This window comes from Vanellus vanellus (genome assembly GCF_965231255.1).
Source record: "Vanellus vanellus genome assembly, chromosome: Z".
In the NCBI taxonomy this organism is placed as follows: domain Eukaryota; kingdom Metazoa; phylum Chordata; class Aves; order Charadriiformes; family Charadriidae; genus Vanellus; species Vanellus vanellus.
Genome location: NC_138908.1, coordinates 62435598 through 62451906, shown reverse-complemented (window position 1 = coordinate 62451906; position 16309 = coordinate 62435598). Strand labels below are relative to the sequence as shown.

The window sequence follows — 16309 nt, the reverse complement described above, 5'->3', positions numbered from 1 at the left end:
CATCTATGCTTGACCTGTATTCATTTGTCAGAGGCCTTTGTGCTTCTGTGGAGTTGCCCCCCAGTGGTTCTTTGTGTATTTTCTTTTCGTGGTTCATGCTCTTGGTGTGCATGCAATCTGTGAATGTGAGATTACATTCTTTATACCTGTGGAGGCATAAAGGTCTGAGAAGCCATCTCTGTTTCTTTTTATTGCTGATGACAAGAAAATAAAATCCATGAGCTTTCACTCTGGTTCCTAGTACTTATTGCTTATGGTAAATGGCAAGTTATGCAACAACTAGTCATTTACGCATTTACTTTAACAAGATGTTAGAGGAAAAAAGCATAGTGTAGGTTTGGATCTTCTTTTTCCTGGGCACACTGATCTTGGCGCTTGGAGTTACTTATAAGGGGATTAATGCTCGTTGCTTAGTATGTGCGACAATTCTGGCACCTCTGTGACACTGAATAATGGACACTGTATTTATGAAGATACCAGCTGAAGCAATAACTGAAGTTATTTTGTCAGCACATTCAAGAAGATAAGAATGATGGTCTGGAATTAGGACTTCTGGACCTCTTTGGAGACATAATATGGTTAAATGCTGCAACTATTTCCTCCCTCTGATTCCTCTCGGTCTGTTCCCTAGCCAGACCTGGTTCCAGCCTGGGCTGAGACATGTCAGCTTCAGAAGTTTTACCTTTTCAGCAAGTGATATGAAAAATTATTATTCCAAAAAGGAGCTGTACAAATCTGTTTTCAGGACTTTGTGAATCAAAACCAAGTATTAACATGTGCTCTTTCATCCCAGACTCCACAGCCTGTTGTGATCTAAAGTGGATCAATCTCTCTTTAATCCTTGATAGCTTTGGGAAGACCAGTCTAGCATGGAAAAGCTTTACCTTAAGTAGTTATCTTTTGTCGTGTTCCACTGAATGTTCCCAGAAAGCCTGCACATTTACTAACAGAAAGCGGATGTGCACAAGTGTTTTATTAGCAGGTTACTCCAATCTGAATAAGCTTATTCTTTGCCTCTAATTGGAGAACATAGCAATTTGCTTGTAGTGGAGGAGACAAAATGCCACTTGTAGCTACTTTTAGCTTTTAAATTTGGAGGAGATGCAGCTGCTTATGGGTGGTAGTCCTTATGGACAGGTGTGTACATATGTAGCCTATATAGCCTTAGGTTGGCTACTTTTTTTAAGCTCTGCTTGGGAATTTTGTATTAATTTGAACCACCTTTTTGTATTCTGTAAGGGAAGCTGAATTTCATACACTTAGCATAAACAAAAAAGCTCCTTCTACATACATAAAGACAAAAGCTTTTAGAAAATATTTTGCAGTCTCTGAAGAAAGTTGTTGGGTTTGTTGCCACAGGAATTCTACAAATCAGTCTGAGCTGTGGAACAACAGTATTTTATCATAGACTTATGAAGTGCATGTGTTTGATTAATGGTATTTGTCAAGTTTTTGCAGCTTTCGTTGCCTGTTTGACAGTCTGATGGCCTGAAATTTGTAGGCTGATAACGTGGAACTCAGACTACAGGTGTTTACTTGACACTAATCTTTGGATTTGTTCAATTTAAATCCACAGAAGCTATTCCCTTACATCAACATTAGTTGTCATCTCTCATAGTTTTAAACTAATGTTAGCAGATCAGTTCACTGGGAAAGTGATGGTGTTTTCATTAAATATTGTCTTTACCAGAGTGAGAGAACCTTAGTGAGTTTGGGAATTGTTAAACATCAGCAGTTCTCTACCTTTTTTCCCTTGATGGAAATGTCAAGTTACTTTTGACATTTCTGTGTATTTAAGGGCTGATAATACCCAGACAAACCATAACGCATTGTATATAATGTTGTTATGGGAAAATCAACCATGTGATTTTTTGTTTGTTTTTATGTTCTTACTCCATTTGTTTTGGACATGATTTAGAGATGTTTGAGACTTCACTTTAATAAAAAGTAAATTTTTACTCATAATTTGTTTATTTTCTGTAACCATTTCACCTCAGGCAGTGTCTTTGAAACTTACTGACATCATCTCTATGTTAAAGTGATACAGAATAGCTACTAAACATAGATACCTCTAAATTTAGATAAACCTTTTTTTTTTTCCCAGAGAAAACATGCTGTTGTGGATTGTTAATGCAGTTTGTGTTGTACAGAAAAGGCACAATGTATTTAAATTAGAGTCATTTTACATTTGAAATAGCAAGAAACAGTCTGGATGGGAATTTTACTACAATAAAATTAAGCCATTTTATCAGACTGTGCAAAATGTGCTCATTTTTTAGGTCTCAATCAGTAGTAAATTTTAATATAAGCTGAGGTAAGCAAAACTTAAAATAAGATGAGCTCTAACCTTAACCCAGCACTTCATTAAAATTTCTGGTGAGATAAATGAAAGATCACTTTATTCCTTAAGTGTCTTAACACAAAGATTCAATTAAAAGCCAAGCTCTCAGTTAATCTAAGATGCAAAGTTATCAAGTGCAAGCCATCGTTAACATACCCTGAAGGGTAGCTAACTGGGAATTACAGTGTATCAACAAAGCTGAGATTTTGTGCCAGGTTATTTAATTTTTAAACAGATAAGATGTCTACAAATATTTTTATTATAGAGACTGAAGAAACTCCTAGTTACATTTTCACCCTTGCTCTACAGAAAAAAAGTACCTCAGACTTTTTGTTAAGCAGGTACAAAAGCATGAATGCCTGCTCCTTTTTTTTTTTTCCTAGCAATTCTAGATAATTGAGCAGATGACATGTTTTTATGTAGAAAGGAAGATAAGAGCATGTGTGTATTTTACGCTATAATGATTTTCTCGGAATGTAATATAGCTAGTCACATAGTCATGTGTGAAGGTATAATTGGGTATTTCAGAAGAAAATAGTTCCCTTTTTTGTTTTGGTTGATTCTGTATCACTTAACTCTAATACTGTTTTTTCCATTCACTTAGCAAGCCTAATGATCTAGCTTTGGGGCGTAGGGTTTAAGGCGGGATTTCTTGCTGTTGTAGTTTAACCTCAGGCAGCAGATGGGACCATGCAGCCACTTGCTCACTCTCCCCAGCTGGGACTGGGGAGAGAATCGGAAAAGTAAAAGTAAGACAACTCGTAGGTTGAGATAAAGATAGTTTAATAGGTAAAGCAAAAGCCACACATGTAAGCAAAGCAAAATAAGGAATTCATTCACTGCTTCCCACCAGCAGGCAGATGTCCAGCCATCTCCAGGAAAGCAGGGCTCCATTACACATAACGGTTACTTGGGAAGACAAATGCCATCACTCCAAACATCCCCCTCTTCCTTCTTCTTCCCCCAGCTTTATATACTGAGCATGGTGTCACATGGTATGGAATATCCCTTTGGTCAGTTGGGATCAGCTGTGCCAGCTGTGTCCCCTCCCAACTGCTTCTGCACCCCAGCCCTCGCTGTTGGAGCGGTGTGAGGAGCAGAAAAGGCCTTGACTGCCTAGCAACAACTAAAACCACCAGTGCACTGTCAAAAGTATTTCTCATCCCAAATCCAAAACATAGCACTATACCAGCTGCTAATAAAAAAGTTAACTCTGTCCCAACTGAAACAACAATGGTTGCTTAAGTTGCTTTTGGCATCCTGGGAAGAACTGTAGAACTGCATTGTGTTTGTAGCCTGTGTATTTTACAACTCTGTGTAAACAACAATAAAAATCAAATTCATTAATGATACCTGAGTTACAGCAGCTAAAAAAAAAAAGTCTATGTTGATACTGAAAAGGAATCATGTCCATTGTCCAAACCCGTAAAGCAAAAAGAACTTGTGACTTGTATTCCTCCGTCCAAACTAAAGTATGCCTAAGTGTATCTAAAGCTGCATCTAAAAAGAAAAGGCAGAATGTAGACCTGTAGCTGGGATGTAGTTGTGTGGATAGTAGGCATATTAAAAATGTCCAAATTTATTGCAGGTTTCTGTCTTTAACTTTGATCTGTTTTTATTTTGTTTGGACAGATACTTCGGTTATAAAGAAGGTTTATGATGTTTGTGTGGAAATACAAATGCACATGGATTTGAATTTTTTCTGGGCCCCATCCAGAGAACTGGGTTAATATGTGGCCAGAGATATTTTGTGCGATATCATAGCTGTTGCTATTATAGGTCCTGTTCTGGGACCAGGTAGTATACAGAGTGCCGCACTGCTTTTGAACTCTTCTAAGACAGAAGAATGTTAGAAAGAAATTTCAAAATGTGTTGGCCTGACTTTCATATGCTGTTACCATATATGTGCTCCTGGTGTTGTTGTTACCGGAAACCTCTGTTGTGAAGTAATATGGGAAGGGATAGAGGCAAGTTTTGGGTGAAGACTGACGGTAAATTAGCTTATGGCATGGAATCTTTTTATTGCAAATTAATATTTACACTCTTTTTCTAGAGGCTAAATTTCCCTTTAGCCTGTGATTAAATAATATTTTTTTCCTCTAATGAGAATATTTTAATCACATCAAAGTACTTCTAATATTTAAATACATTTATTATTCTGTTATGGTGTGATAATTTACTCCTAAATATTACAGACGCAACTTAGTGTGAATTCTGTTTTGGGGGTGAAAAGACTTTATACAAACACGTGAGTATTGAGATTTCTTTGGCAGACTGCATGGTACTAGATGAAGTGCAAATTCTTGTGAAGTGAGACCCCTTAGATTAAAAAATGATCCTAGGAATTGGTGATGGCTTTGCAATAAAGATCTTAATCTTATAAACTAAAGCAGTGTATTTGGGGATAATGGAGAAAGCAAGCTGGACTCTCTACCTTTCAACAGTAGGCTTCTGTTAATAAGTTAATGTTTTAATTTAGAACCCAAAAGTGTGGATAAGACAATGTTTTCTTAAATTATTGATTTAATGTTGGTAAAAGCTTCACTTTTGTGGAAAAATATTACTGAGTTTGTGCAGATGTTTTATTGTGATAGATCTATTATCCAGCTATTAGAAGATAAATGACTGATCTTTTCCAGTTTCCTTGCGTCCAGAAAATTGAAATAAGAAGGGGAATATCATTTGGGCTGTGTGATTAGGGCAGGTGGGGTGGCCATTAATTTAAGAGAGGAATCTTGGCAGCATAGGCCAACTTGCACTGCATTATCAATCAAACCTCGATGCACTTCTTGTGATGACCCAGCACTCTCAGGTTTTCACAGCGTTAATTAGAATTCATGACAAAATAGATGCAAGGAAACATTTTGTACCCTTCATAATTTTATAGAAAATTTATTGTTATTAGAGGAACCATTTGCTTAGTGTGATTTTTTTCATTACCAGCTTGTCAACTAGCATAGATAATCTGGAGAAAATATGAACTCCATAGATTGGGTGTCACTTTTGTTGATGGTTCATGTAGTTTACCTTGGAGCACAGCTAATGGCTGAAGTTCATAGCAACAGCACAGAAAAACGTGGCAACCAGTGGAAGACAAATGTACCATGTTTATTGCTTTAATATAAAAAATACATAAATGGAAAGCAGAATTTGAATTTGATGAGCTCATTGCTGGTTTTGTTGGAGTGATTTATATTTTCTCTTTATACAAAAAGCTACTATTGACACAGTGAGATGGAAATTAACTGACTGTTTTTTGGAAACCGATATTTTTTGGTTTTATATTCTGATTGGATCGTTTTGTTTTAATTCTAAATATTTTTATGGAATGTTGAGCATTTAATAAACAGAGATTATTAGTTTCTCCTCTGATGTTTAGATGTATAGTAGGATGATACTATAGGGGAAACAGTGTCAACTAGAAAATAATCTCTTATTAAGAAAGCATTAGGAAATTTTCTCAGATAAATCCTCTTGTTACCAGTGCATTTTCAATCTGTCTTACACTCACTTTTTTTTCTCCTTTCAAATGAAAAGCCTAATTTTGGAAAATGCAATAATGGGGGGAGAGGGGCAAGATGTTAAATAGTGTCATGATATATGGCAATTTCTGTATTAACTTGTAAATCTATGAACTCCTCTTGCATTTCATAGTGTATGTTCAGATTTTTATTAATATCTTTTAAGCATTCACAAGTGACAGCATTCTCATTGTAAACTTGAGTAGGTGACTGATGTGAATTTAAATAAATAATTATTTAAATTCCTGTATTTCAGTATGACTGTTGCTTTGTATTGAATCATTGTGTTTTACTCACAGGAACTGAACTTTTAAAAAGCCAGTGTTGTTCATAGGATATGTGCTCAGTTTTAAAAGATCTAAACTAGTGTTACATGTATTATGTCAGCTTTCGAACTATATTATATCCAAATGGAAGAGAAATACAGCAAAATGTGTGTGCAGTACTAGTAGCAGTAAAAGGCAAGGGTATCCACTCCAGAACTACAGTCGAACAGTGGCATCTGTGTCATCCTATGAACCTAAAAGGGTATTTTTAAATATTAGGCTGCAACTATTCTTATAGTCATAAATCTGTGTGTCATTCTCTCTCTCTCCCCCTGCCCTTCCCTACCTCCTTTTCTCCCTTGGTATGTCAAACCTGTCAAGAGACCCTATACTGTCTTGTAGTGTGAAGGAATAGAATATCCATAATAAAGTCTATGGGACAGTGACTAAAAATGTCTCCATGGACTAAAAGCGTCATTGCTTTCTTCTAAAACTTCAAGTCCATCATGCTGTCCTCTGCAAGCTGGCCTTAACTATAGTTCAGAGTTTTGCATCCCGATAAAATTGCTTTGCTGCAAGTGAGTTCTGACAGAGAACTCTTCCCACCCTTCTTCTCTTCCATCGTCAACTTATCTCACCTACTCAGGACTGATGGTGATTTGCCTGGAGTTAATGACTGTCTTATGATGAGCTTTGAACCCACATCTAAGCATGAACTTGCAGCAGTTTTTAATTACAGAATAGCTTACTGCAGCATGTTATTAAAAAGAAAGTTTAATACAACAGCATTAAAAAAAAAAAGCTATTGTTTTTGTGGTACAGCAAAAAATAGCAAATTATTTTAGATGTAAAGCGTGTTTTATTTAGCTCTATCAAATAATCAAATTTTGCTTCCTGGAATGAGTTGTATACTTGCTGGGACCAGAAGTTACCAGTATGTGGACAGGGCTGGAGACAATAAATGCAACTTCACGTTTATTCTTATTGGTAATTCATAAAATCCCCACAGAGCCTGAAACTTGTTTAGCATAATAGCAAGACTATATTCTGAGCTGTTTTCTTTCAATTGTAATGTTGGGCGCATACTAATAAACCAAATGTCAGCCAAATACAGGGAGAAAAATGTAACATATGAATATCATTGTATTTAATATTTCTCAAAAAGTACCATTTCAATAAACTGCACTTCTATTTAATTGCTTACTTTAAGTCATTGGGGAAATTTTAGAGGTTGAAATGCAGATCCCCAACGCTCAGATAGAATATGACATTAATTTGCTGCCAGAAGGCTATGCTACATGCATGCTAACTGCATACATATCAGCTGCTTCATATAAAGTCTCATCATTTTAGTTATTTGACTTAACATGTACTCTGACACAAAACAAATCTTAATTAAAGCAATTAGAAGAGAAAGAACAATAATTCCAGGCGCACAATGACATGTCCTTATAATGCAGGGTCAGCTTTTGCGGTTTTCCCACAGTTAAAGTAACCTGCTGCCAGAATTTTAAAAGGAACCCCACTATGTTACCTTTATTTTTAAAAGAAAAAACCCTATCAGAAGGTTTCAGTAAGCCTTGAAATGTTAGAATGTTGAGAATCTTATTCAATTTTCTCATGAAAAAAAATATCTATTTTTATAATCATCATCTGTATGAGGATCTTTGTGCATATACAAGGATTTATTTCTTACGGAGGCAAAAAAAGTGTGTGAGGACATAGCAGGGTATAAACAATCCATTCCTGTAATTTTGGGACTGTTAGGGAAGTGCTGAACAACGTGGAAATTCTGCTTGTGTTCTTGGAGGAAAAGTATTAATATATCTCTGTATTGTATTGCTGTGTTTTTTGCCTTTTTTTGCACAGTGTATTCATGAAACTCTAAATACAGAATTTCATATGACAGTTAATTTTGCCATTTCAAGAGAGAAGTTTGGGTCCCACTGGTGCTGGAAAACTTACCCCAGCTCCTCTTTAGTTTCATCACACCATGTTGATAAGAGAATCCCAATAGACCTTGTTGGGCATTTTGCTGTGTTATACTTCTTGTTGTTTCCTGTTATTTCTGAGTTAATTGCAAGTTCTCTGATAATTTATTTGGAAACTATAACTGTAAGAAAAAAAATGCTTACATTGCACTGTGTCTTCAGGGCTGGGAGCTAAGATTTATGTACGTAATAGAAACAGCAAATGTTTTCTCCGTTCTAATAAACTTACCCCAAATCTATTTTAAATAAGATACCATTTCTGTGGGCTTAGGGTTGTTTGTTGTTGTTGTTTCTTTTCACTGAATAGAAACAATTTGAAATTGCTGAGAACTCCTAGTATTAATTCTGATTCTTGCTTGTGGATGAACTGTAGAAGGGACACTGAACTTCTGATTTATATTTTGTTTTTTAGCTGGTAGCTGGGAGCGTTGTGATGGCATTTGAGGAAGTGTGTCCAGATAGAATAGATCTGATTCACAAGAACTACCGAAAACTCTGTAACTTGTTGGTTGACGTGGAAGAGTGGGGTCAAGTTGTGATAATCCACATGTTAACTCGATATGCACGTACACAGTTTGTAAGCCCATGGAAGGTAAGTTTGTGACTTTTTTTTTTAATTACTATTATGTGCTTGCATTCTGAATTATTCCATTGTTGGATATACTTAGTCTTTTAAGATGCATTTTTATGCAGACTTTAATAAAAATAGAAATCAAATGTGTAAGCCTTAGCTCTCTAAGGCTTCACTAGTGCAAGGCATGCATTCTTCTTCAGAGCATAAGAATTCTCCTTCCAGGCTATAACCTGTTTTGATTTACCCTGGGCACATCCTGTCGGCAGCAGAGAGAGTGCTTTTTCCGTGGTTCTTTGAGCAACATGGCTTTTTGCTGTAGGAGATTTTATGTGAGTCAGAGCCGGAAAGGTTTGCCACTCTGTCTTGAAACTGGGTAGAATCTTCTTTCTTTGTAGATATGAATACTCAGTATCACAGCATAGTGAACTTTCCACTACTTGTCTATGTGCTGAGGGACTGTGTGAAGACTTGAACATATGGTTTTAAACTGTGCAATGTACAAAATTGTTTGATATTTTCATTCATATTACATAAGTATGAGTTTACTCTTACTTAAAATGTACATAAAGGGATATTCAAAATACAAATCCTATCACTTCTAGCAACAAAAAAATAGCTCAAGAAATTGATGCTATTAATATTGGTTTCAATAGGAATTTAACTTTGAATAACAAATTAAATTAAAAGACAGAATACTTCTGGAAAGAACTGTATCAAATTGCTCCACGGCTCTGGTTGTTTGCATTTTTTACAGGCTTGTGGGTGTTACTACTGTTAATTTTTACCATTTGATTTGAAACTAATTTGTGTTTAAGGATCTACATGTTCGTTGATATATATACACACTGTTTTACAGCAGTAGTTGCAGATGGACTTTGTACAGTTGCATAAAAGGATGTTTGGGGGGACCTACTTGTAGTGAATGTAAGGTGATCTCAGAACCTTAGAGGAAGATTCATTGTTTGATTTTTTTTTTTTTTTTATTTTTTTTAAATTTTCTTATTTTTTATTTATCTCTATTTCTTTAGAGTGAAGTAATTCTGCTATAGCTCAGCTAATGTGTCTTAACACTTCTGTTCGGGCATTGTTATTTCAGTGCAGCTTATTGTGGTTTTTTTTAAAGGCTTCTTATTTTCAGCATTGGAATACGGAATGACACCAGCTATCACTATCTTTCAAATTCTGTCTTTTAATACCCTTTGCCTGGGAATCAGACTGAATTGCAGTGGCATTCTATGTTCATATATGTATGAGTTATGATGTGAAAATAATTATAAGGAGACATATTTGGACAAACAGCTAATTTAGCCTGATTTAGTTTATAATTGTATTCACTACTTCTTAAATAATAGGAGTTATAATGATTAGAAAACTAGAAATGTAGCAAAAATATCTGAGGTAGAATCATATTTTTGCACTACCAGCTGTGTTCTGGAACACCCTTTTTCATTTCAGATGAAAATTAAAATGTTTGTAAGAACACATCTTTCCAGGAAATTGCTTAAAGTAAGGAAAATATTTTTAGATCATGAGAGAATTAAGTAATATGTTTTCCTAATGTCCTTGAGTGTTTATTACACGTTGCTTGTTGAAAGAAAGTAACTTGCGTTCTTCTCTCTGACCTTTAGAAAGAATCAAAATTGATAACTTGCTTTGCCTAAAGCTACAGTTTCATAATTGGTTTAAGTCAGTTTTCGTCTGTGATTGGAGAAAGGAATTGTAGAAGAGGAGGATGACGTCCTGTCTTGGACTGAGAGGTTGGACGTTTTGATGGGATTAGGTTTCTTTAAGACTGATGTTCTTTTTTTCACTGAAACTGGGTGGATGATAATTGTTGGTGTGGCTTCTGCTCTAGGATGTAAAAGGTCTGTGTAACAATACTGTGTCAACCTAAATTGGTCATCAGTGGTATAGTATTAATAACACTCTGTTTCCACTTTCATGAGCTTCGGTTCAAAATTTAGTTTGTCTACCTACTCAGCAATTAAATTAGCAGAATTTTTTTTCGGGGGCTAGTTGAAAAGCATGCCTTTGTCAATAAGTTCTTAAATGAACTCATCATACAACAGGGCATCTTGTGCAGCAGAAGAGATTTTTAATTTAGTTTATTTGCATCATTATGGATCAGTATTTAGGCTGTTTATATGTAAATGTATGATTTGAGGAACAATTAAGTGTTGACAAAGTAGATTGCAGTCATATCAATTGCAGTGCATTTTCCATAATTTTTCTAACTGACATCTTTGATGATAAATAGTGGATGCCAAGTCAAAGCCGATTATACAGTGCACTAGGAATTCATGGCGCTGTCAGGGAGAAGACCGATTGACTTTAAATTTACATATTAATGAGAAGATTTGTTAAGAGGGTGCTTGACTATAGAAAATAACAGCATATTTATAGGGCACGACACTTTATAAATAAAGCTGATGCAGGAAAATGGAAATTAAACCTATCAGATTAATAAATTCAAGGCTGGTAAAATGCATATTTGCATTTTTATTCACTAAAATTTACCTTACTTTTTGAGAAACGTATGCTGCTTTTGTTCAAGTTGAGCTAATTTCCAACAAGTAATGGTCTGATATTTTGAACCTATTTCTTACACATTTAGAAACCTAAAAAAAAATTGGAATACCTACCTCTTATGGAGAAAAATAATTTATTGAGCAATATGTTTAAAATTGTTGCAAAACTTTAATCTAATTAGCCATTAACCAAGAATAATTGGTTTTATATCCCTGTTTTTAACTTCTCTGAAGGGTAGAGTTTTTAATTCTGATCATAAATGCTGTGAGGAATGTCCTTGGTTTACCCTATTTGTCTTCAAATACTTAGAGGGTGTTTTTGAAATAGTTGCATGTGAATAGCAGTTTCAGAATAACCTTTTTTCCATATGAGCTCTGTTCAGCTATAACATGTATTAACTGGAATGAGAGCAAGATGCTCATATTCTGGAATGAAAAAAACCTGCTTGGAACTGACTGGGAAGAACAATTTCAACAGTTTTCTGGGAAGTGACGTATTTGATGGCAGATAACTATAATATGTCCCGGCTTAAATGTTTTGCCCTGCCCTTGTCACAGGAGTTGGGAGCGCTGAGTTATTTGCAAACAGCTCTTGAACCATTACAGCTTGCAGCCTAATACATGAAGATGTTTAAAATAAAGTTGCTGTTGGTTTCCAGGAATGTGTTGTGTTGTAGTGTAGCTGTTCAGAAACTGATTTTCAAGCTGTTCAGCCATCCTTGTTTCTGCGAGGAGATGAGGATCACAGGAGGTAGTGACTGCTTCAGCTGTCCTGTATATAGATCCACCACCAAACATTGGTCCAGTCTGGGAGGGTGACTTCTAAAAATAGCTGACTTGGTCAGAAGTTTCCACAGTCATTGTAGAGAGCAAAATGGAGCTGGGAGCTGTAGTCTTGCAAAAAAACTCCTAGGGCTGCTCAGCTTCCTTTCACACAATGGCAGGTTACAGCAATAAACTTTCTTGGTGTTCAGTTAAGATTGGAAAAAAATGGTGAATTCACATTGATCATCGGCTTCAGTCATAACCAAGTTATTTATAGACAAATACACTTATAAGAGGCATGTCTCAAGCTTACACTTCTAGGATTAATTATTGAAATATTGCTGAATTTAAAGTGCTCAGAATTTGACATAACTGAATGGGGGGACAGAAATTAAGTCTGAAAAAAATGACGTAAAAGAATAAGGACTTTTAGGAGAAAAATAGCAAGTCTTTGAATGATGTAAAGTCGTGAATTGTGGAAAGTAGCTTGACTTTTGAGGAATTACAGGAAGAAACACATTGAAAACATTTATTTTGATTGCTAGCTCTGACAAAATATTGAAGACTCTTCTGACCTCAACCGTTCTGTGATCTCTAGTCTTTTGTTAAATGCTTTGAAATGTTTCCTGGTCTTGTAGTGTTTTCTTGGTATCTTGTAGTTATGAATTCTTCGTGCATTCCATAAAGGTCATGGTTATGTGTGATGGAATTAAGTGTCTAATGGCTACTTAAGATGGCTCAACAATATCTAAATATTTATTTTTCTGTTCCCCAATTTGGGGTGCTCATTGAGTGAACTGTAGTTGTAAATGATAGAGCTTCAAGCACAGTATACAGGGAACACTGTCTATCCTTAACTTTTGTAGAACTTGTTAACTGTAACAAGTATTCTGTATCAATTCTGCTGGTTTATTGCAGGAGAGCATAATAAAACTTCTAAATCCTCTAAATCCTAAAATCTCTATTGAGAGGCTGAGAACAGAAGAAGGGAAAGGCGTGTTCAGGTTGATAACCTCCAGCTAACTAGGTGAATTACCCAAAGTGATAAAAATTAAATAAGCCAAAGCACTTTAAAAATATTCTGTATGTAAATCATTCATTTTATAATGAATCAACCTGAATAACACCTTTCCCTTCTTCTAAATTCTCTACAGAGAGGCTGAGAAGTTTTATTATGAGTAAGGAGACGTAAATAGTCAAACACATTTAGGAAATATTGAGAATAGCATTCAGTCTTTTAGGATAAAATTAATCCAGATATGTTATTTATTAGCACATTGTAGACCTCACTGAAGTTTCATTGTAGATACTTGTGCTGTGTGGTTCTACCAGCTGGTAGTTTTGCTGATTTTTTTTTTTTTCCTTTTTTTTTTTTTTTTTTTCCCCCTCCTGCCCTAACAGACTATGAGGCCAGAGAATTTTCTTCCCCAGAGATCAAAAGCAGTCATCTCATTTTGGGCTTCCATTAAGCTGTCCTCTTCAGATGCAAGTGTGAAACCACATAGATCAGTAGATTTCCTTGAGCCTGATTTGGCTGATAAGATCAGAAGATTAAATTTAGGAAAACTAGTGTACAGTGAAGTTGTGTTATACTACTTATTTCTTCCATTCTTAGTACACCTGTCAGAATCCTCGGTCTGAATTGGAGGATTCTGGATTTAGTTACTGTTTCTCTTTTTGTCAGTGTGCAATACTGTCTGACCAGGTTCTTTTAGATATGCATGAGGCGGGGTTAATGTTTAATATCAGATTCGGTTATTTGAAGACATTTGGTGAAGCATTTGGGGCACAACATTTAACTGTAATACCAGTTTTATTTTTCCCTACCAGGTGTACTACTTAATAAGATGAGAATAATTTCGAGCATAGATTCATAACAAAAAACTGCCTCAAGTTGATTGCGAAAAGTTAATCACTTGAAATTCTAAAAAAACCTTTCTGGTCATTGTGGACATAATCTGAGACTATTTTCATGATCACTGTATAATAGTCTCTTCTGTCACTGAAAGGAAGCATTATTGTGTTTCTGCCTTCCCTCCATCTTCTCTCTCCCTTCTGTTGTGTTAGGGGTAGTGTTTCTAAGGCAATCTGGATAAAAGAATTGATCAAGCAGAAGAATAACTTAAAGGACGGGGAGGGTTATGTTTCAGCCGCATGAATTTCCTGATTTGGTTTGCTTTGTGGCTGCCAAGCACTTGCTGCTGGCAAAAGAGCAGTACAGTCTGTAGATAAAAATACCATTTATCTTTTCAGCAAAGTGTATGGCTGTGGTTTCTGTTAATCCCATGACAGACTTGCAGTGGAAGAGCAGCAGTGGGTAGAATATGTATAGGCAAGCTCTCTAGGACATCCGTATCACTCACATTAAGAAATCAACCCCTGCTTTTCCCATAAATTTGACCAGAAAAGTTTCTGTGAACTCCATCTAGTGCTATAGTCTTACTTTTTTAACTCGGGATGAGGGATTTTTTATTATTTATATATAGGATAAGAGGCATCCTAGCCATCTGTTGCAAATAAGTAATTAGAATTGTTTTTTCTCTGCCTAGATCATTGACTTAGAGATGAAAATTAATTGGAGGGAAACACTGAAATATTTTTATAGAAGTCTAAATATCAACTTTCTAACTGCTAATCACTTTTAATTTAACTATCACATGTACCAGACCCCCATCAGCCCATGAGCTGCCAAAGTTTCTAGCTTTCACTTTGGCCACTGAAGTGATGTTTAATCATAAAAGATTGTGTGAGCAATATGAAATTATGCTGTTTTAGAATACTTAGGGGCCTTCCTGGATGCCAAAATATTCAGAAATTCTGTTCTGGACTTCTACCTGTGGGATCTTATTCTCTGTCTAGTAACTTGTGTGGCCTTTTCATTGTTATACCAGGATTTTCTCTGGATAATTAGAAGAATTGTAAAATAAGCTTCCTTAGCTCCTTCTTTTCAAAAGTAAACCTTTGTTTAATTTTTCCTCTGTTTGAGGAAGACCTATGTGAGGTCAAACCTCTGCTCTGAGGAAGCTTTAGTCTCCTGAATCTGAGCCTGTACACTTGTTCTGTTTGTAAAATCAGGTAGAATTCTTGATTGGTTATGGCATATCTCTAAAAGACCATGGGGAAGTGTAAATACATAAAATTTCAAATTATCTTGGATCATCCATCTCTTTGACAGTGTATCCACGTGTTTGTTCCACTTTATGGCTGGAAAAAAGCCAGGCAATAAGACTGGGGATAACTTGGGCCTGAATGATAGCAACACGTGCTTTTCCATCATGGCTTTTACCATCAGAATAAATATACCACCAGTTGTTGGTGTGAGTAGATCACTGAAGCAAATCAACAGATGTTTTAAGATGCTTTCACTCCCTTTGCCTACTTATGCATTTGGATGAGGGGAAAAAAAAAATCCTGTATTACAGGATTTAATGTCCATTGATTATGTTTAGGTTAGTAGGGCAGAATTTCTGGTGAGGATAGCAGACTTTCATCTTTCAGGCTGCTAATCTAAGTACACGTACAGTTAGCATGTTTTTAAGATTTCAAGTCATTTTGTGTCTTGAAAATTTGAGGCTCCTAACATCTAGAGCTAGACCTGTAGTCCAAATATGGTTTAAATGTTGGATAAACATTTTAGTAACAATAAACAATCCTAAAGCTACATAAACAAAAATTAGTTATAAGTGTGTTTGCATGTGTGGGAAATGGGGAAGATCCCTTTGTTCTCTTTGACTTTACTTTTAAAATAATGTACATTTTTCCCAGAGAGAAAGGAGTTGAGTTGTTTCTAGTGTATATTAGGAACACTAGAAAAGGAGGGGCACTCTGAACCATTACAGTTCTGTACACACTGAAGATCTGTGAGATCCCTGTTCTTCCATACTTTGTTTATAATTCATGACAGGTGGTGACTACTACTGCTAGAGCATATAGTACCCTCCTTTTGGTTGCACCCCCAAAGCGACTAACAATTGCGTGTTTTTCTTCATGGCTCACGTACTGTGCAACCCTATGGAAGAGTACTTTTGCTCAGCAGTTGGTTCATAAGCACTCGCTATCTTGATGGGGTGGTTTATACTCATTCTTCAGATACTTAAACTGAGATTAAATTTAAACTGAGATTAAACTTTAATCATCATTAAAAGCCTAAAAACTGCTCAAGCATTTAACTGAACTTCTGAATACAAGTTCCAAATTCCACTTTAATTTTTGGACTTGATGGGGAAGAAAGGGGGGAACTTTTAGCCAGAAGCAGATGGTGTCTTTTCCCTTTAATTTATCCCTTCACCTTTGCTCCTTCTCCACTTTATTCTTGCAATGCTT

The 16309-nt window shown here is 35.7% G+C and overlaps 1 protein-coding gene across 1 annotated transcript in view; it reads left to right on the top strand.

The window, feature by feature from the left end:
- The window catches only part of AP3B1 (adaptor related protein complex 3 subunit beta 1), a 165135-nt gene that overhangs the window by 35547 nt on the left and 113279 nt on the right, over window positions 1-16309 (top strand). The window contains exon 7 of the mRNA XM_082497703.1: window positions 8532-8711. Coding sequence (XP_082353829.1) covers window positions 8532-8711 — 180 coding nt within the window. The remainder of the gene's footprint in view (window positions 1-8531; window positions 8712-16309) is intronic.